At 41.3% G+C, this 18,978-nt stretch overlaps 1 protein-coding gene across 1 annotated transcript in view; it reads left to right on the top strand.

Annotated features, from left to right (window-relative positions):
- Positions 1 to 18,144, top strand: part of ABCC9 (ATP binding cassette subfamily C member 9) — a 77,448-nt gene extending 59,304 nt beyond the window's left edge. The window contains exons 32-41 of the mRNA XM_050915299.1: positions 2,206 to 2,308; positions 4,690 to 4,791; positions 7,623 to 7,743; positions 8,722 to 8,852; positions 9,441 to 9,519; positions 12,501 to 12,609; positions 12,846 to 12,949; positions 13,659 to 13,792; positions 14,156 to 14,218; positions 16,422 to 18,144. Coding sequence (XP_050771256.1) covers positions 2,206 to 2,308; positions 4,690 to 4,791; positions 7,623 to 7,743; positions 8,722 to 8,852; positions 9,441 to 9,519; positions 12,501 to 12,609; positions 12,846 to 12,949; positions 13,659 to 13,792; positions 14,156 to 14,218; positions 16,422 to 16,559 — 1,084 coding nt within the window. The 3' untranslated portion in view covers positions 16,560 to 18,144. The remainder of the gene's footprint in view (positions 1 to 2,205; positions 2,309 to 4,689; positions 4,792 to 7,622; positions 7,744 to 8,721; positions 8,853 to 9,440; positions 9,520 to 12,500; positions 12,610 to 12,845; positions 12,950 to 13,658; positions 13,793 to 14,155; positions 14,219 to 16,421) is intronic.
- Positions 18,145 to 18,978: the final 834 nt, after the last annotated feature.

Below are 18,978 nucleotides of genomic sequence, written 5' to 3'. Positions count from 1 at the left end.
CAATCAAAACTGAAAAATAAATTCCAGAAGATTCAGAGAATTTTTCCAGCTTTCGATGCATGTATTTTTTTCTCTACTTACTACATGAAATATAGGCCAAATTCTCCTTGTATATTCACTACATTATAGCTAGCATGACTCTGTCAAAGTGCCAGCTTGATGGTGCTCCCCAATAAGCGCAACTTGCACTCATTCTGTACAATGTAGGATTTTGAACCAGTGCAGATCTTATTGCAATGCTATTTACACACCTATTTGATGAGCTTAAGACCATTTCATCACTTCAAGCTAGCTTTAGGACCTAGGCTATTAGTACAGAGTGCTGTGGTAAGGACTGTGGCAGGACAAGCAAAAATGTTGCTGTGTTGAAGAGATGTGAGCCAGTGGTCAACAAGAAATGTTTTAACAAGCTTTATCAACCAGAATGATGTATTGAAACTGTAAGTCATAATTAAGGCCTGATGCTGATGTATGCTGAGTGCTTCTTGAGAGATTCAGAGTGGCCTTTCATCACGTTATCTCCTGAGAAAGATGAAGGAGCTTAGCACTTCTTGGGAGCGGTTCGACTCTTGTTTACCTTAAAAAGGGGCAATGTGGGCTTGGATGGCAGAGAGCAAAAGGCAGCCCCAGGGAAGGACTAGGCATCGTAACCATCACTTGAGTTTTCCAGGATTTCTGGTGCTAATCAAAGCCATTTCATTTCCCTGTCTGTGCTCCACTGTCAACTAAACCTGAAGTCCCCAGTGGTTTTTGTCAGCAAGCTCATATTTACTAATAGTCCCGTTAGTCATTCTCTGCAGTTTGAGTTCAGTATGTTCCAGGATAAAACAGAGCAGCTCCTCACATAACTTACCACAAAGTAGTACAGTTGGATCAGAAACAAATTTCAGTGACCTTTGCTGTTTGTCATCTGACAGGATAAAAGTCTAAAACTATCCAGAAGATGAGCTGGACGTGGATGAAAAGATACAGATTGAGCATGTCAGATTTTCCATTAGGCAAACAGGAGCTTTGCTGCCAGAAAGGCAGATGAGCAGAATAGTCTGTGCATCTTTGCTCCTCCCCACGTCATTACTGTTACCAGTTGTTGTTTTGGGGAGGTTGCTTGCCATGTTTACAAGCTGTGCAGAGGGAAATAAAGTATCAGTGGGAAAAGGAAAAAAAAAAAAGAAAGAGGTTTCTGGCAGAACAGGGGTTACAGGTGCTTCACAGCAGGGCCTTGAGACTTTAAAATGGAAGAGCTTGCCATGATAAAACAGACGATAAGCTGCTGAATGAAGTTCAGCTAGTTTATTCAAGTGAGGGTATTTAACAGTAGAATATGAAACAACGAAATGGTTTCTGTCTGACTGCAGGTCATACCTAAAGTACTGCAGGGTGCCATGAATTTAATACACTTACACCAACAGAGATTTCCCCCTCCCCTCCCAAAGTGTACCTCGGCTCTTAGGCACTCTGACATCCTTGCACTGTTTTTTAAATGTCATGGGCATTACGTCAGGGAGAGAGAAACAAGTGACAGTGGAGGTAACACCACTCATTTTTGTAATTCAGAAATGATCTGTAGCTCTCCCTCATCGTAGTTTTCCGAGTTGCTTAGACAGTGTGTGACTGGCTGAGAAAACAGCTGAGCTGAGTAGCTGAAAGGTATTGATCTACTGATCAATCTACAGTCTACATTAGTTGAAACCTTAGAGATGTCACTCCTGTTGAAGACTCCTGCAGCTGGCCAGGTGACTTCTGGAATCAGATTTTAAGCTGACAGATGAGCCCTCTGCTCTTGCTAGTGGCTTGTGAGGAAGAAGTGAGGGGCCATGGCAACACTCGCCTGTGAGAGGACTGGAGGGCAGCAGCAGCCACAGTCCACAGCTATAAAAGCAGATATGCTCTGGGAAGTAAAACCTGTCCCTAGCACCCTGGCATTGCAGTCTCTTTGAGGGGACAGGCTTTGATCCAAAATCTAGTCCAATATAATTGCTTATTGAACAAATTTTTCCCCATTGTACGTGTAGCTCTGCCTGGTTAAGGAGAGCCCTGGCAGCAGGTACGGGTCCTGAGGGAAGAGTTTTTAACCCAAAGTTTGGCAAATGCAGAAGGGCAAAAAGTTTTGGTTTGGGGGAGGGGAGGGAGAGAAGAGTTTAACGCTTCGTCCTTTTGTGTATGAGTGTGTAATGTGTTGTAATATAACAACTTTGCTCTTGGCAGGCACGAAGCCAGATTTAAACAACGTATGCTGGAACTAACAGACACGAACAACATTGCCTACTTATTTCTATCAGCTGCCAACAGATGGCTGGAGGTCAGGACGGTACGTTCAGTTTAGTCCCAGCCATGGTTTTGAAACCTTGGAAGCAAGCAGAGACTTTGCCTGATGCAGAGAAGATAATAACAAGAATTAATCTCGCGATGAGATTATACACACTGTTCCTTAAAATAGATCGAGATTGTTTATGTCAAACCCATAGCATTTTTTCAGCTTTCTTGGCCAGGAGCAAGAAAATACAAGTCTCCTTCATCTTTTGCTGTTGTGATGTCTAGCATCTGAAGAGAGTGCAAGAACAAACATTTACATAACTTGAAATAAGGCTTTCTCTACTACTGTGCAGCATCTGCAGACCTGCTGCAGCAGGAACTACTTTCAAAGCAGAGCATGGCTTTTTAGTAGTTTTGTGAACTGTGCCATCATTCTGCCAGGGCTGTTTTAGGCATCACTGAGCTTCCAGGTCCTGAGGTATCTCTCCAGCAACAGGTTTAAGCCCACAGCTGTAATTTAAACCCCTCCTTTGCAGTGCCCTTACTGCAGCTGTGAGGCCATACTGTTTGTGATTTTACTGTTCAATATCACGAAAGATGGCAGAACTAGACTCCAACTGAAAAACAAATGACAGTAGGGCACAACACAGCCACTGCTAGTGAGACAGGCTGCTGGCTTTTATGGGGGCTCTCCAGGGACAGCACATGAGGAACTTTCCTGATCTGCAAGGCAAGAAGAGGCAAGCAAAGTCACTGTGATTTCATCTGACACTAAAAGAGCAGTGAATAAACAGAGCAGTGATCTGATTCTGCTAGACACAAATAGGAACAGGCATGATTAATCCTCACAACAAAGGCTGTATCCTCACCTTCATTTCCTGGTACGCTGACGGAGCAACAAAGTTGTGCTCCATTTCTTATGATGGCAAAGCTTTCCCTTGTGCATGAAGCTTTCAGCTTCCCACAGCATCCAAGATCAAGCTGAACTTGCTTCCAAATCCAAGACAGAAAAATAACAGAGCAACAGCCAATCCTGGAATAAGCTGTGGCAATGCCTGTTAATGTCTCACGGTCTTAGACTTGCTTACATGCAGAATGAATTTGATCCAAGAATATGCATCGCTTCATCATAGCATTAGAAATAATGTGGTCTTGCCAAGGAATAGTTCATTTAGCTCTGCCTAATGGCACAGTGGTACTAAGATCACTCAAAAGTTTGTAGGATTTAATAGCAACTGTGAAGTCCTGTCCCAACTGCTGATGGAGACTCGAGACCATTGTGCTTCTACTTCCCTGTAGATGTTAAGTTCGAGTCTGTCATCTGCTCATCAACACTTTTTACAGACAGATGAACTAGGCAGCCCTGGTCTCAAATCTCAGAAGGAAAGATTCCAGGCAGGATATTATCAGACAGGAGGAAAAAAAATGGATGGAAAATGCTAACCCTGTAATCCAAAGTAAATATAATGCAGGGAGCAGTGGGAGAGTGGGAATACCAGCAGTCTCATGAATCAGGCACCTTGACAACTACATGAGATCACATGTGGCATTCACTTCAAAACTGAGGTACACATCAAGAAGACGGGTTCAAGCTCCTGCAAATCTTGTGAGAAGTCAGATCTTTCTAATACAGCCTACACAGCAATTTCTGTAAAGCAAGTCATCACCGTGCAACAGAGCTGAGATCCTTCAGGTATCTACCATGGAATCACTCTGAAACTCAAAGTGCTGTGGCAGGAGCAAGGCTTAGTAGCCCATTTGTAGCACCACAACTACACAGCTATACTGCTTTCAGAGTCCACACTGCCAACACCCACATGGTGTTTCACTGCAGGCTGTGAGTGTATAGCAGGCTTAGGGATGCCTTCACCATGCACAGTGTCCCATTGCATGATGTAGACACTGTATGTCAGTCTGTCCACTTGTGCCAATAAAACATGTGCATGACCTGTATAAATTCTACCAAAATTCTTCATGGACTTTGTGAAGTCACTGACACTTCTCTTTTTGGGGAGGCAAACCCATGTTTGAGAAGACCTGAAGGAGAGTGGAGAGAGTGGAATTGATTTGTTTTAGTGGTAGGAATTAGGAGTGTTATTGATATGCCATTCTTACGATTTTTTTTTTTTATATGCTCATTAGATTTTTTGATACCTGCTCTTTTTGGGGTGGCCACAACGAGATACCCTAGCCCAAATGGATTTGCAGAAAATACTGGCCTATTTCATTTGTGTTCAGCAAGTTCCTTTAAAGTGTTTCCAGTTGGGCACCAAACCCCCTGACCTTTTCCAGGAAAAACAAACCAGAATTAAGGACTAGGTGTCATTATAGAAATAATTCTCAGTAAAGAAAACCTGCTCTGCAACTAAAGAAATTTCCTTGTTGCTGCATTTTCATGTTGCCTAGAATCTTTCTCTGCCCCCTCTCTCGTTCCAGGATTACCTCGGTGCTTGTATAGTTCTGACTGCGGCTGTCACTTCCATCACTGAAGGGCCTAACTCGGGGTTTGTGGGGCTAGGTCTCCTGTACGCTCTGACGGTATGTACCAAGGCGAAGTGTAAGAACTTTGAGACTAATAATATTTTATCATATTTTTAAAAATACATATACACGGTTATCTTCCAGCTTTCTTAATCTTGAAAAAAACAATCTTGCAAATAATGGATTCGAGCCAAAGCTGAGCGAGTTCAGGGCAACTTGGACTTACTTCAGGTTTTATGAGCCAATTAAAAAAACACAACCATTCCCAGGCCCTGCGTGCTCCCAAGCAGAGCAGGAAAATTAAAAATGCGTAAGAGGACCTGCTGTGCACTCTGTTTTGTACAACATAGTGTTGGTTCCGCCTGTATATGGCAAAACCTGCTAGAAAATACTATTCCACAGACTGTCATAACCTGGGTAATCTTTAACCAAAGACCAAATAAAATAACTGCTGAAGAACCAGAAATACCAGTTCTCCCTTTGGAGGGAAGCTATTCAGATGCCCAATATTGTCCATGCAATTCTGAATGGATTTGGGGATTGGGGCCTTTGGGGCTGGTAGGCATGGTTCATCATGACAGGTAGCAGTAGGAAGGCAGAGGAGATGGGGTTAGGAATGACGAGATTTTGGTGGCATGCTAGCCAATTCATTTTGACACTGTTGTTAACACTGAGCTATTTGAGATAAGTCATGGAGAAGGAACAGTGTTTTAGTGTAGTAGGCTATAAGAGAGGCTGAGAGTGCATCATGAGCACAGAGTGAGTACGATCACCACAGAGAGTAGAAATATCACTGAATTAACCACGAGAGTGGGGACAAAAATAGGATGAGGATAGTGGCAGGAACAATTTTTGAAATCATGACTGGCATGGCAAAAATCTGGCTGCTTTACGGCACTGGTATGAGGGAGGGATACGGGTATGGGTCTAACACCGAGATTTGGCTTTGCACATAAATGCTTGTGAGCCCATGGTTACAACAGAAAGTTCTCGGCAGCTGCCTTAGGGTGGCCTTAGATCCCCTTCGTGCCGCTGTTGCAGCAGTGTGAGAATCTGCCAGCAACTGAGAATCAGTCCCAGTGCTTCAGCTTCACCCTGAAAACATTCCTGGTAATTCTGCTTCATTAGCAGAGATCTAGAAGCGCCAGGATGTCTGCATCGTCTTTGGCTTCTTTGTATCAAGTCTGTGTTTGCAAACAGATCATTAGTGTAAATTAGCCATGTGCTGAAGTCTGGCATAGCAGAGGAAAAAATGCTGTAGTCACCAAGTGATTACCTGTCTCTCTCCTGCCCCACAATAACAGTGATGAAATTTTGAATGCAGTTGGATCATTACCTTTGTCCCCTGACACAGGTTTTTGTATCATTTCTCTCTGGAGCTAAGAGAGGGCTGATGTTTGGACCTGGATGAGAGCAAACAGTTTGTACCAACATTGTGTTTACAGTAGACATCCATAAGCTTATTCTCTCCCCTTGTATAAACACTGCCAACTCCGTTGCACAACTGTGATGAAGACTGAAATAATGGATAGAGCCTTTCAGATGCCAGGCTCTGTTATCAAATCTTCCAGATCTATGATTGCAGCCTGCTGCTCCGCAAGCAGCAGTTCTGCAGAGTGTTTAGCTTATCTGCAAACGTACCCATTTCTGCAACTTCCTGACTCAAAAGCTGGACACTGAATGAGTGGGTTTCTGAACAACAAAGAAAATAATACCTCCTTGAGTAACTCTAACTTAAGGATAAAGCAAGCAACTAAATCCTCTAAATTGATAACAAATTTTATTGCTGAATCTCAGTGAAAATTATTTACTGTATGCCTATTGCATCAGTATTAGGTTAGTGGAAAAGAAGTGGGGCTGGGTGGTTTATTCATAATAAAGTTCTTATTTGGCAGATTCAGCAATCTCCCACAAATAAATGGCAAAACCTTTCTCTGAATATGTTTGTGTGTAGGATGTTTTCACTGTGTTAAGTTTCTAAACCTTTATTCAGGTATGTAAAGTATCTCAATTTTTAAAGGTGCTTGGCAATCAACTGTTCCTAATAAGATCAGTTTTTCTTTTTTATATGAGCACCTAAATACAGACTTTGGAACGTTTAGGAAATGTTTGGGAAATTGCTTTACAATTTTCAGCCTTAAATAGTCAGTCCTGACTAGAGATCAGTTTGTCTAAGCTACTGGGTATTGTTAGACAACTAATTATCAACTATTATCTACAAGTAATACCTTTACTATTGATCAAATCCTTTTCATTACAAATGGGAATGAAAACCAAGAAGGAAATATCACTGAGCTGATAATACATTTTTTCTCATATATTTCTATGCTAAAAAACCTCACATTTTCCACAGAGAGAAATGAATTATCTAAATATGCACAAGCAGAAACAGGAATGAAATGCCCATCACATCTTTTCAATATATTTGCAAATAGTGAACTTTCTTAATCCTTAGTTGCAGTCGTTGACAGATTAGAAAATGTAATATTTCCAAACAGGGCTTCCAATTTTGATTTTTTCCTGTGTTTGTGTGCTTAAAGAAGATGCCTTTCAGTACTGATTACTAGATGCTGAGAATAAGAGATTCCCTTAATCAGTCCCACCTCAGACTGTAGGTACAACCTTTCCATAGTTCTCCTTCAAAAAACAAGGATGAGAATACCGAGCACTAAGTTACTATGTCAGGGTTGTTTGTGTTGGAGTATGACTGGCTTATTACGTATTTGATGCTGTTGCACTGAGTCTTGAACTGTTGTAACGTCAATAAGAGACCCACTGTGCTGAATTAGGCCAAATACTTTTACAAATTTATCCAACCTTTATTCACAAACAGGTAGATGAACAGACAGAAGGCTGAACCCTGTCCTTGTTTTCATTTTGTGATGCAGATAACCAACTATTTGAACTGGGTGGTGAGGAATCTGGCTGATCTGGAGGTGCAGATGGGTGCAGTAAAAAAAGTACACAGCTTTCTGAACATGGAGTCGGAGAACTATGATGGCTACTTGGGTATTGCACTCTAATCTTTTTGGTTTTTAATGTGGTAATGTGAAAGCACGGTAGACTTGGTCATGCAAAATGTATACGCCTCTTGGACCAAAATCTGTTCTCATTGACGTGTAGGAACTCCCACTGATCTGAGTGACAAGGATAGCCAAAAGCAGCTATAAGATATGTAGCTCATGCTAGTCAACACAAAAAAACCCCTACCAAATGCCAGGGAGACAGAGCATGGCCCTGTAATACAATCAGAAAGTACCAGGGCACAGTTATAGATGGGATGAACAAAACATCCATGTAGCTATTTAGAAAACAAAAATACGGATAAAAATTAGAAATGCACCATCAGTCACATGCTTTGAAATCTCTGATCTTTGCAGCAAATAGGGACTACAGGACAGGGTCATGTTGGCAATCAGACCTCAGCAACTCTTCCGTGAACTGCACATTGGTGTTCGTACTCCACGTATTTCAAATTGGCTTTGACTGGTATTTTAGAAGTGCTTGAAGTGCAATACCAAAAAGGCTCGCCAGTCAGCAAGCTTCCCTGGAAAGCCAAGCCCCTTAGTCTGGACACAAAACCTGCCTGCATATTTGCAAATTAGGATGAAATACGAGCTGTGATAATGTCAACAGCTCATGTTGTACGGCAGTAACAACATTCTTCCTTGCACTGCCCTTCCTGTGCCGGTTACTGACCGAAGAACATGTTAACACTGCGCTGACACTACATTCTTCTCTGCTCATTTGGCTTCTCCCCGTTTCATTGCCAAGAGCCACTTTAGCATCTGCCCTCTCTTCTTATGTGTCGAGATCTGGAAGCTAAGTGCTAACATGCCCACCAGGCAGTTCCCAGCTCCCCCTTGGCAGAGAACTCGAGTGGCTTCAGAAAGGTGCCCAGGCAGGAGAGAGGGGGAAAGGGGAATGTCATAAAGGCTGACCCTCTGACAGCATTCGTTTTGGTTTGTTTTTCTGTAACTATTTCAGATCCCTCTCAAGTCCCCAAAGACTGGCCCCAGGAGGGGGAAATCAAGATTGAAAATTTGTGCGTTCGATATGAAAACAACCTGAAGCCTGTTCTTAAGCATGTTAAGGCGTATATCAAACCAGGACAAAAGGTACCATGTCAAGCAATTGCCTATCATCCTCATTCTGGAGCAGATCCTTCCTTATCGTGTTTTCTTTTCTAAGGTGGCAGAAAAGCAAGAATAACAACAGCTTGCAGTGACAGCTATATACATTGATGGTCCTCTGTGAGGTCCCTGGGCATGGGTCAAGAAGCCTACACTGATGCATCTTATTCTTGGCTGGGATCAGTTTTTCCTTCTGAGAGTCCCACTTCTTTCCAAGTCCATCTCCCTCACACAGAGTGAGTTTAGGTGGTCAGATGAGATTAGATGAACACCAGACTGGAACTGAGTAAAAATGCAAGAATATCTCACATTTCAGCATATAGTGTCATTGCAGTCCAGGTCCAAATGCTGAAGTTTTAAAAGTGTTCCTGGGACAAGTCCTCATGATGCTGAGAGGCAGAAAAGAGGAGTGTGGTTTCCGTGCTGTTTTGTTTTTTCCCTGGTGTCTGCCACTGGCCGTTGGGAAGGATCTTTCTACTCACCAGTAGGGCAATCCAGTCCAGCTTTCCCAAAAGGACTGAAAGTCTGATTTACAGCTTCCCTCTATAAGTAACCTCTTGCTTTCTTTTGCAGGTTGGGATCTGTGGTCGTACTGGCAGCGGCAAGTCGTCCCTGTCTTTGGCGTTCTTCAGAATGGTGGACATATTTGATGGTTAGTTTTCACTGGAGTATGTTATCACTCCTGACCTGCTCCCCCCTTATTCCTTCAGAAGAAGCAAGGAGACTTTTTGATAATTTATATCCTGGCTCTCTCGCTCAGAAGATACTTGATTAGAATGGGGCTTGTTATGCCTGATCCTTCAAAGTACAAAGTGTCCTATTGTGAATAGCGCTTGGTTCTTCCAGGAAATGTTACACGCAGATTATACTTCTAATTTTTTTTAATTTTTTTTTTTGCGTATGCTCTGACAAAACAATATGCCATTTTTGAGATAGGAGGAAAAAATACGCAACTCTCTGGAGCCTCTAAATTTCTCCCTAAAGAATATTAACTTATGATAGCTGTCAAAATATTAGCAGAATAGAAACTAGAACTCAACAAGTTCATTCCCTTGATATTTATTTTTTATTTTATTGTGGTTTCCCACAACTACAGCAGAAACTGACTAAAGGTTTTGGAAACATTTTGTTATGTTTTCACTCCTGCAGCATTTCACTTTCCCAGCTAATTGGCATGAACTGGTATGCAGCAATATGCACCCTGGCATTTGTAATACATATATGTGTACTGTTGCAGGCATATGGAAACCTACTGGAAAGTCATCTTTTTGTTTCAAAGACTTCCATGTTTCTAATTTAGCCATTGTGCATGGAACGTTTGCTAGGGAAAAGCCAGTAGGATGTGGGAGGATAAGTAAATCTGATGCAGCTAATACTTGCTGTTATTGTGGTTCTGTGCCTATATGTATCCATAGGTTTCTGATTCATGACCGGGGTTCCTGGATATATAAATAGTGCAAACAAATAATAATTATGTTTATGGCCAACTTTAAGTTTCCTTCTACTTTAATCTTCTTTCTGTATATTTTCTTTGTCTGTTCCTTCTGTATCCCTGATTTTTCCCAATGGGAATGCCTAAGTCTTTTCTAATCAAGCTCTGTTTATCCGTTGTGCACATCCCTCTCTCTCTCAGATAGACCCATATTTGGCCTCTCTGCTGGTCCACTTCAGGGTGGAGTCCTGGATCTAATAAAAGTTACATAACAAGATTTCGAGTAACTTTTTACTAGAGCCAAGATTTCATTCATGTTGTCCATCTTGGTTCCTTATGTCTCCGTTATTTCTTTAAATTTGTATGTGTTCCATTTTATTCCCCTACTGTTGCTTCTTTCTTTGTTCTTTAGTGTTTCCCTTTTCTTGCCCTCTGTTCAAACTACCTCTCATTTCTCTTCTGTCTTGCTTGACTGCCCCTCATTAATTTCCTGGTTTCCCAACTCCTCTCTAATTTACTTTTTCCCTCAGGTCTTCTCATCTGCTCTTTCCTTTTCTGTGAGCACCCTGGCTTCTATCAAAAATGCATTCCCCTATTCCCAAGGCATACCATTTTAATTTTTCTCTCATTAGTCCACCTCATCTTCTGCTAACCCTCTCTCATGTCCTCATTTGTGAAGAAAAGGAATTGCTTAAGTTTATGCAACCACTGAAGTCTCATGCTGAAGTCTTATGACCTGATTCAGGCTTTCTGAAAGTTTGAAAACAATTGGACTTTGCACCCTACAGATGAAATCTTGGTTCCTCTGACCATCTAATAAAAGCATAAGACTATTGGTAGTCCAGCTAGGTGGGGATTAAATCTTTCATTGGAATAGGGCCACACAGAGTAACCTACAAAATGCAGTATCATGACAATTGGGAATGACAGAAGAGGCATACGTGCACAGCTTTGAATATCCATGTATTTGCCAGTTCACGGTCAGGTTCTCACTGTTGGGAGAGAGAACTGATGAACTGAATGTTAGGTACTTCCCAGGGAGGAGTGCAGCTGCCCAGTGAAGTAATCCACAGGGAAACTGCAGAAGTGAGCCTCATGAAAATACCCTTTACCATATCCTCATTCAGTTTGCCCTGGCCCATCCCTTCCCCATAACCCAGAGGAAGTTTCTGCGTCCAGGAAAAGTCAGTGGGGTCAGTAGTTCCTGGCTTTTGTCTGAGGATTCAAGGGAAGAGATTCCTCCTGCCCTTCTCACCCTCTTCTACTTACAGAGCAGCCAACCAGTTTCTTTTGTACATTTCCCCCATCTCCCTCGCCTGAATATCAGCAGTTGCCACACCCAGCACATCATAAATCACATTTTCAGATGAGATTTGTATGCTCATTGAGCTGAAGTAGTGACTAGAAAAGGAAAAATCCTTTTACTTTACCAAGTATCCCAGCTGTTGCAGCAACTTCTTGTCAGGGAATGAACTACTAGGTTAAGGAGTGATTAATGTGACTGCTTCCAGTAATCTTATGCTAGCAGAACAGTATGTGGTTAATTCACAACCAAATATTCAAATGAAACTGAGCTGTAGGAACCAGCATGAACGATATGAAAATGCCTTGGAGTAGGACATCCTTTTTGTTTTTCTGACCTGCCTCTTATTAAAAAGTTAATGCTACCCCATTCCTTCTAGATTTCGAAGGATAGTTTTGGCTCCTGATATGTGGATTGCAGATACATACATATGTTATGCAAAAGAAATTGTGCACAATCTCAAATTAAGTATCTTCTGCAACTGTTAAAGTCAAGGGGAACAGACAAAGGCACAGAAAGTGGCTAATTACATAAGTTGCTCTTGTTCGCGCTCTGTTTGGCTGTAAAGCTCAGGTTGCCCCATAATAAATTATCCTTCTCGTGCTATCATTAATCACATAGCATGGAAGCCATGTATTTCCTGGCGGGGGGCGGGGAGGGGAGAAAGAGAGCAAGGCAACAGTGTCACTAATAGGCTGGGTTCCCTCTGGCTTGTGTTACTACATATATTCACCTTCCCCATGTTTACATGCCGGTGCTGAGAGATCCCAGAGGCACGCTGCCTCATCATATGGAGTCCAGCCCAAACTAGCTGTTTTATCTTTCTGTCTGCTACCTGCAGACATGCACATGCTTTGTGCAATTCCCTCACATGTCTTCTGCATGTTGTTTTAAACAGGGAGGATAGTGATTGACGGAATAGACATCAGCAAATTGCCTCTTCATACTCTCCGTTCCCGACTCTCCATTATTCTCCAAGATCCAATATTGTTCAGTGGCTCCATCCGGTAGGTGTATGCCATCAGGGGGTGACAAGCAGCATCACATGGTGTGTTTGTGATGGGCGCTGTGGAACAGGAAGGGATGGAAAAGGGAAGGAACCTTCCTAGCTCAGTCCGATCTATCTATGCAGTCTGTCCAAGGGAAGTCAAGCGACACACACAATGCCAAAATGTTCCTTTGCAGAAGACATGAATGAACTGTAATTGCAGTAACAAGACTTCTGTTATGGTTTTCTTTGCAGCTTTAATTTGGATCCAGAATGCAAGTGCACCGATGATAGACTCTGGGAAGCTTTGGAGATTGCTCAGTTGAAGAACATGGTCAAGTCATTGCCAGGAGGCCTTGGTATGTCTGAACCAAGTCTCTGGGAACATAGGCCAATAATGAAATTATGCATGCATGAGCATGCACACATATAAACAGATACATGGGATCTTACACTCTGAACTATCATGTAGGAGTTGACAGGCACCTAATGAATATTCTGTTTCTATGCTAGAGAGAATATTCTTACTAAAAAGCTGAAGAGTAGTCGGGTTTTCCACTCATTGTAGAAAAATCCTGCAGCACCTCAGCATCATAGTGGGGTGACTAGTCAGCAAAGAGTTAAAAAAGAGCAGTTCTACCTCCGTTCCTTCAGCAGAATCTGGCTCTGCCAGCAGAGCTGTAGCTCTTGTCTAGAATACTGACAGAGCATTTTCCTTATCATTTCAGATCTGGTTCATGAAGGAAACTCACATATTTCCTTCCATATTAAGTGTATTTCATATTACTAAGATATTATCCTGCAGCCTACCAGGTTTGCCAACTATTTGCTTAATGATATATATATATTGCTCCTTTCCCAAGAAGCTGAGCTCACTTTTCCTGATATCATTCCATTCCAGTGTTCAGTCAAGATTATGCTGATTGGCTTTTACAGGGATTTTGCTTGACCCTGGAACAGTGCACAAGCAGAGCTTTCACGGTGCCCAGTCAAAATCACTAGGTCCTGACTGTATGAACGTACAGCATTTCAGTGGTGCGACATTCAAAGCAACTGATTTTATTACAGATGCAATGGTCACAGAAGGAGGAGAGAACTTCAGTGTAGGGCAAAGGCAGCTCTTCTGTCTGGCCCGAGCCTTTGTCCGCAAGAGTAGCATTCTCATCATGGATGAAGCCACAGCATCTATCGACATGGCCACAGTGAGTATAGCAATTAGCACCATCAATGCCTGGATCTACTAGCAGAGGCATCTTCCCTAAATGTCAGACATGAGATCTCTTTAGCAGAAAAAACTGACAGCTTTTTTGCTTTTCTCTTGTGTTTGGTTTCAGCTACTGCTGTTGATGTGTTTGGGGAATTGATGCCTATGGTGAGGGGAAAAAAGACAAAATGAAATGTTTTAGAAAATCCCCGCTTTCACAGGTGTGGCATTTCATTACTGAGAATCTGGTGTGCAGATCAGAGATAGTATCGAATATGAGCCTCTCTCTTCTGTGCTTGAAGACATATGAATTAAAATGTAAAAGAATGAAGTAACTGAAGTAAGCCTTTTCCTTTGATAGGAAAACATTTTGCAGAAGGTTGTGATGACTGCCTTTGCAGACCGCACAGTTGTAACAATAGCGGTAAGTATTGATGCCAGCAAATGCTCTCTTTCCTCATTCCTCAGGCAGTTAATCTTGCCTTTCACCAGCTAAACATCACTATATAAAACCAAAAAAATCACAAAATAAAACTAAAACACAAGGTCAGAATATGCCCAGATACTAGAACAAGTCAAGACACATACTATCAACCTGAAATTTTGCAGTAAATGCTATCTTGCTATCAAGTGGGCCAAACTAAAACACTTAGATCTGAAGAAGGACTTTACAGGGAACTTCAGCATCTACCCTGTCTCCAAGAAAATTTGAAGTTATTCTCACTAAAGAATTGAAACCGAACCCATGGGTTAAACCATATTGAAAGTTGCGTCAAAATCTAGATTTGAATTTTGCCTCTGAACTCTATGCATGTATAGCGTCTACAATCATGACATGCATTTATAAAAGGAGATGAGATTTCAAAATGTATTTGGTGTGGTTTTTCAAGTTGGGTTATCTTTTCTCTCTTTCAGAATAAAAAGTTTGGTTTGTGATAAAGGTTTTAAAAATTGGAATTGCTCAAAAATTAATATCTGTTCAACTAAGGGGTTATGATATTTTTTCCTGTTTTCCTGCCATTTCTAGTGCCCAAAAGTTCCATATATCTGTGCAGGTATGTACATGTACGTGCATACATATACATGCACACACATGCACACACATGCACACACATACACCCACATACGGTGAATACCGTGAAGAATAGTTCCACCTTGTCACAGCAGGCTTACTCAACAAACAGATGTTTTATCCACAAGATAAATACATGTTTCAACAGCTGTTTCATTTGCTTTGTCTGGAATCCAGTCCTGCGGTTAGAGATTAGAGTTATGCCTCCTGGACTCTGGTTTCAAGTCTGTCAGTGACTAGTTTGTGTCAGGCAAATCACTTAACCTAGCTCACTTACAATAGGCTCTAAGGTTCTTGGATGTGTAAATGCTGAAGATGCTAGCGGTAAGCATATTATCCTTCAGTTACAGGCCGTTCAAATTTTCAGTATTGTTCTTCTGACTGGAATCTCACTTTTCTTTTGCTTTGCCTTTCCAAAGCAAGTGTCTCAAGCAAAATAGCACACATTAATATTTAGCTTTCTTCACAGAGTTGGCTTCATTTCCTTCCTCTCTTCATTCATGGCTGATCCTTCCTTCACCCACCTGTTTTTCTTTTCTTTTTTCCAGCACCGCGTATCTCACATCTTGGATGCCAATATTGTCCTAGTCCTTTCTGAGGGCTTTCTAGTTGAATGTGACACTGCCTCAAACTTACTCCTCAAAGAGGACGGCCTGTTCACCACTTTGGTGAAGACTCACAAGTAGACTCTCTCAGTCCACACTGTTCACGAGACTTCTGGCTCTTTGGTAGTTATTTTTACCTCTTTAGTTTCCTTTCACTCTGCTTCCTTTCTACTGCACAGCTTCTGAGACGACAGTGCAAGAAGGTGTTTACTGTGTGGTTCCTGGGTTTGTTTAATTTCATTACTATTTATGCTAATCATATTTAACTGAAGCTTAGGCATGCAGCTAACATTGAATCTATCATGACAAAGGAATCCAATCCATAAAGTAATCCCTGATCTTCAGCCTATGTAGTGAAATATCACACTTTTAGAGTTCGTCCTGTCTATACCTGACTGGCTGTATTCATACGGCATTGAAATCAAACTCAGCCTGGTTTCATTCCTGTTGCCTATGGGGCTAAACTATTGCCTGTAGCACACTCAAATTTAATATCTCAGATGGTGCTAATCCATTTACAGAAGGAGACAGCCCAGGAGTGCCCTAAGATAGATGCAGTGTAGGCAGTTGGGGTACCAAGGAGCAGAGCAGGATGCTAAGCCACCTGACAGAGCAGGCATACCCAGAATGTTTCTCGCCCATATTTCCTAAAGGGGAAGATGTACTTCAGTGATGCCGTGGGATTTATTCCAACAGCTGTGCTGTCCATAATGGCAATTAGCGGAACGAAAGTGAAGTGCATGCTTAAGTATTTTCAGGCTTGGTGGCAGAGGCCGTAAAGTAATTGGAGATCTCTTCAGATTAAAGATATAGTACAAGGACCTACTCCAAATACCACTGTGAACAAGGATAGCCTTTCACCAACTTGGTATGCCTTGCATTAGGCCCATTAATGAACTGCAGTGAGAATTATCATAATGAAAACTTCTGTATGCTTTTCTTTACGGCAGCATCGAGTTCACACCATCCTAACTGCAGACCTGGTCATCGTCATGAAGCGAGGGAACATTTTAGAATACGATACGCCTGAGAACCTACTTTCTCAAGAAGACGGCATCTTTGCTTCATTTGTCCGGGCTGACATGTGAAGAACCACATGATGCATTTTAATAGCTTATTTTTAAACAAATGAAATGCAAATATTTTTTATTCAGTGTAACATCACTTTTATCCTTTTTTTTAGAGATGCTTTCTGCACACTTCCATCTTCCAAAATAATAAAACCTATTGCAATACATGTATGCCTCAAAGCAATAAAAATGTTACTTCATTCAAAAGCTATTAAACTTCACACACACACATACATGCACACACAGAGGCAGAAGTTTTTATTTCCTGGGAATCTGGCATTTGCCCTAGACTTTTTAGTGACTTTATTTTCTTTTATAGAGAGCAAAAGGATGCACTGCTTTTATAAACTGCATATGTTATGCTGGAACCAGCAATCAAATCGTGCAGTTTGTCAAGGAAATGAGAGATCCCCAGAAGCATTCTGTCCCCAGAGGGGAAAATTAAAAAAAAAAAAAATCCAAACCCATAATACTTGGGGCAGTCTGCATTCCAAAGGCATAAATTTTGCTCTTTAAGTTGTAGTGGAGGAGCAGTGAATGAGGGAAAGGAATTTCATCAGAAATAAGGAAATTCTTCCTGTCCTCCACGTTAGTTAGCATACCATAGTTGTCACAGTATTTTTTCAGTGCAATGATGGCTTATCCCTACAGTCAGTTCCTAAATCCATATTTGTTCTGCAGACTTTCTTCCACCAAAGATGCAAATCATCCTATAATTATGCATGCTTTGATAGGCTTATAGAGGAATTTTCTACAGTATCTTAAGACTTTGTAGTAAAATTAATCTGAATTTATAAACTCAATATTAGCCAATCTTCTAAACATGTCCACTAAAATAGTCTACTTAAAATGGCATGTAATTAGCCAACCACTAATTATTTTGTATGTCTTTAGTCCTTCACATTATTTTTTATGCTGGGACAACCTTTCTTTTCCTTTGCACATTTCTGGCATATCTCTAAATCAGATCTAGTCCAAGAAGGTATGATTTTCAAATTATTACTTCAAGAATTTAGGTCAATTTAGATAGATACATATTTACATCACACAGCTTTGAAAAGGTTGCCTGCGCTTGACTAACGCATATGGCTAGATTCTGAACCATGACAACTGCACAATGGACAGTAAACCTCCAGAAGGAGTTTCACAGACATACTTCCAAAGGCACAGCTTGAGACATCAGCTTCACTAGTAGTACTCAATGTGATTCTTATTCATCTGTTGTTATAAGATTTAGGAAGAACACAAGGTGCACTTAAGCCTATTTCTAGTGTAATTAAAAGAACGTAAGGCACAGTATTTGGCAAAAAAAAAATGCTATGAATGTTCGAGAAGTTGTAGGACTTAAAATTGGGATTACATTTAGTCTGATAGTGTAAAAATGATACAGTGATTTATCTTTTTTTGAGGGGGGGGTCAATCTTAACTATTGGAAATAAAAGCTGCGTGACACAACTAAACAAAAAACCTCAGCCTTGAACATTTTATGAGGGGAAGTACTTCTGTGATTTCCCTGTCTACTGCTGTGAAAAGTTTTTGCTCTTTTCTGGATTAATTCCCTGTGTTGACCTTTGTCATACAAAGAAAATAAAAAAATAAAGCAGATGTTTACAGCGGAAGTGCATGTTGTTACACAGATTTCAGAGCCAAAAGGCCAGAATCATTCTTGATTTAATTTCATTGTCTTCAGTGAAAAGCTAATTGGATTCATTGCTGTCAGACTCAGTCAGTATGAAGATGAAGTACCAATAACTTTGTTTATCTGCGTATCTTTGATGACGATGTAATCTTGATAGTTGTAGCGTATCCCGCAGCTGCCTAGCAGGTTTAAAAGCACAATTCGATTCCTGAAGCAATTAATCCTATTCAACATACACAAATCCCAAGAGAGATAGCAAACATAACCCAACTGCCAGACACATCCTGGAGTGATAGCCACTGTGCATATGATGTTATATACTTACCAAGGGCTTAGGCTGAACTTTGTTTTTTTGTGTTTTCCTCTAATGGAGGAGGGTGTTCCCAACAGTCGCACAGCTGTTTTGTTACTAACAAGGGTGCAGAAGGGACAAAGTCTTCGAAACAAATTTCTTTTAATTTTATGTAAAGGTCTTAAATGTGTCCCCTTTAGGAGCAGTTTCCTTAAGCTGTGGCACATACATGGTAAAGGAAACATCAGCCTGGAGATTTTGCTTCTTCGACTCTTGTCACACTGCCTCTTCTGCCGGTCAGCCCTTATTCTCTTGCCACAGCCTCCTTGCTTTTTTTTTTCTTCACCATCTCCTTATATCACACCCTCTTTAAGGCTCCTGCTTGTATCCCTGAATGCTCCTTATTCTGCCTGTGGCCTCCCACTCCTTCCTGGTTTAGCTCCATACCCTCTGCTCCATTTCCTCTCTGACACAGCTCTGCACTCGCTCCCCTTCCCCCCTGGCTT

The sequence above is a fragment of the Gymnogyps californianus genome, chromosome 1 (assembly GCF_018139145.2).
Source record: "Gymnogyps californianus isolate 813 chromosome 1, ASM1813914v2, whole genome shotgun sequence".
In the NCBI taxonomy this organism is placed as follows: domain Eukaryota; kingdom Metazoa; phylum Chordata; class Aves; order Accipitriformes; family Cathartidae; genus Gymnogyps; species Gymnogyps californianus.
Note: the sequence above shows the minus strand (reverse complement) of the source record. Positions and strands in the feature narration are given on the sequence as shown.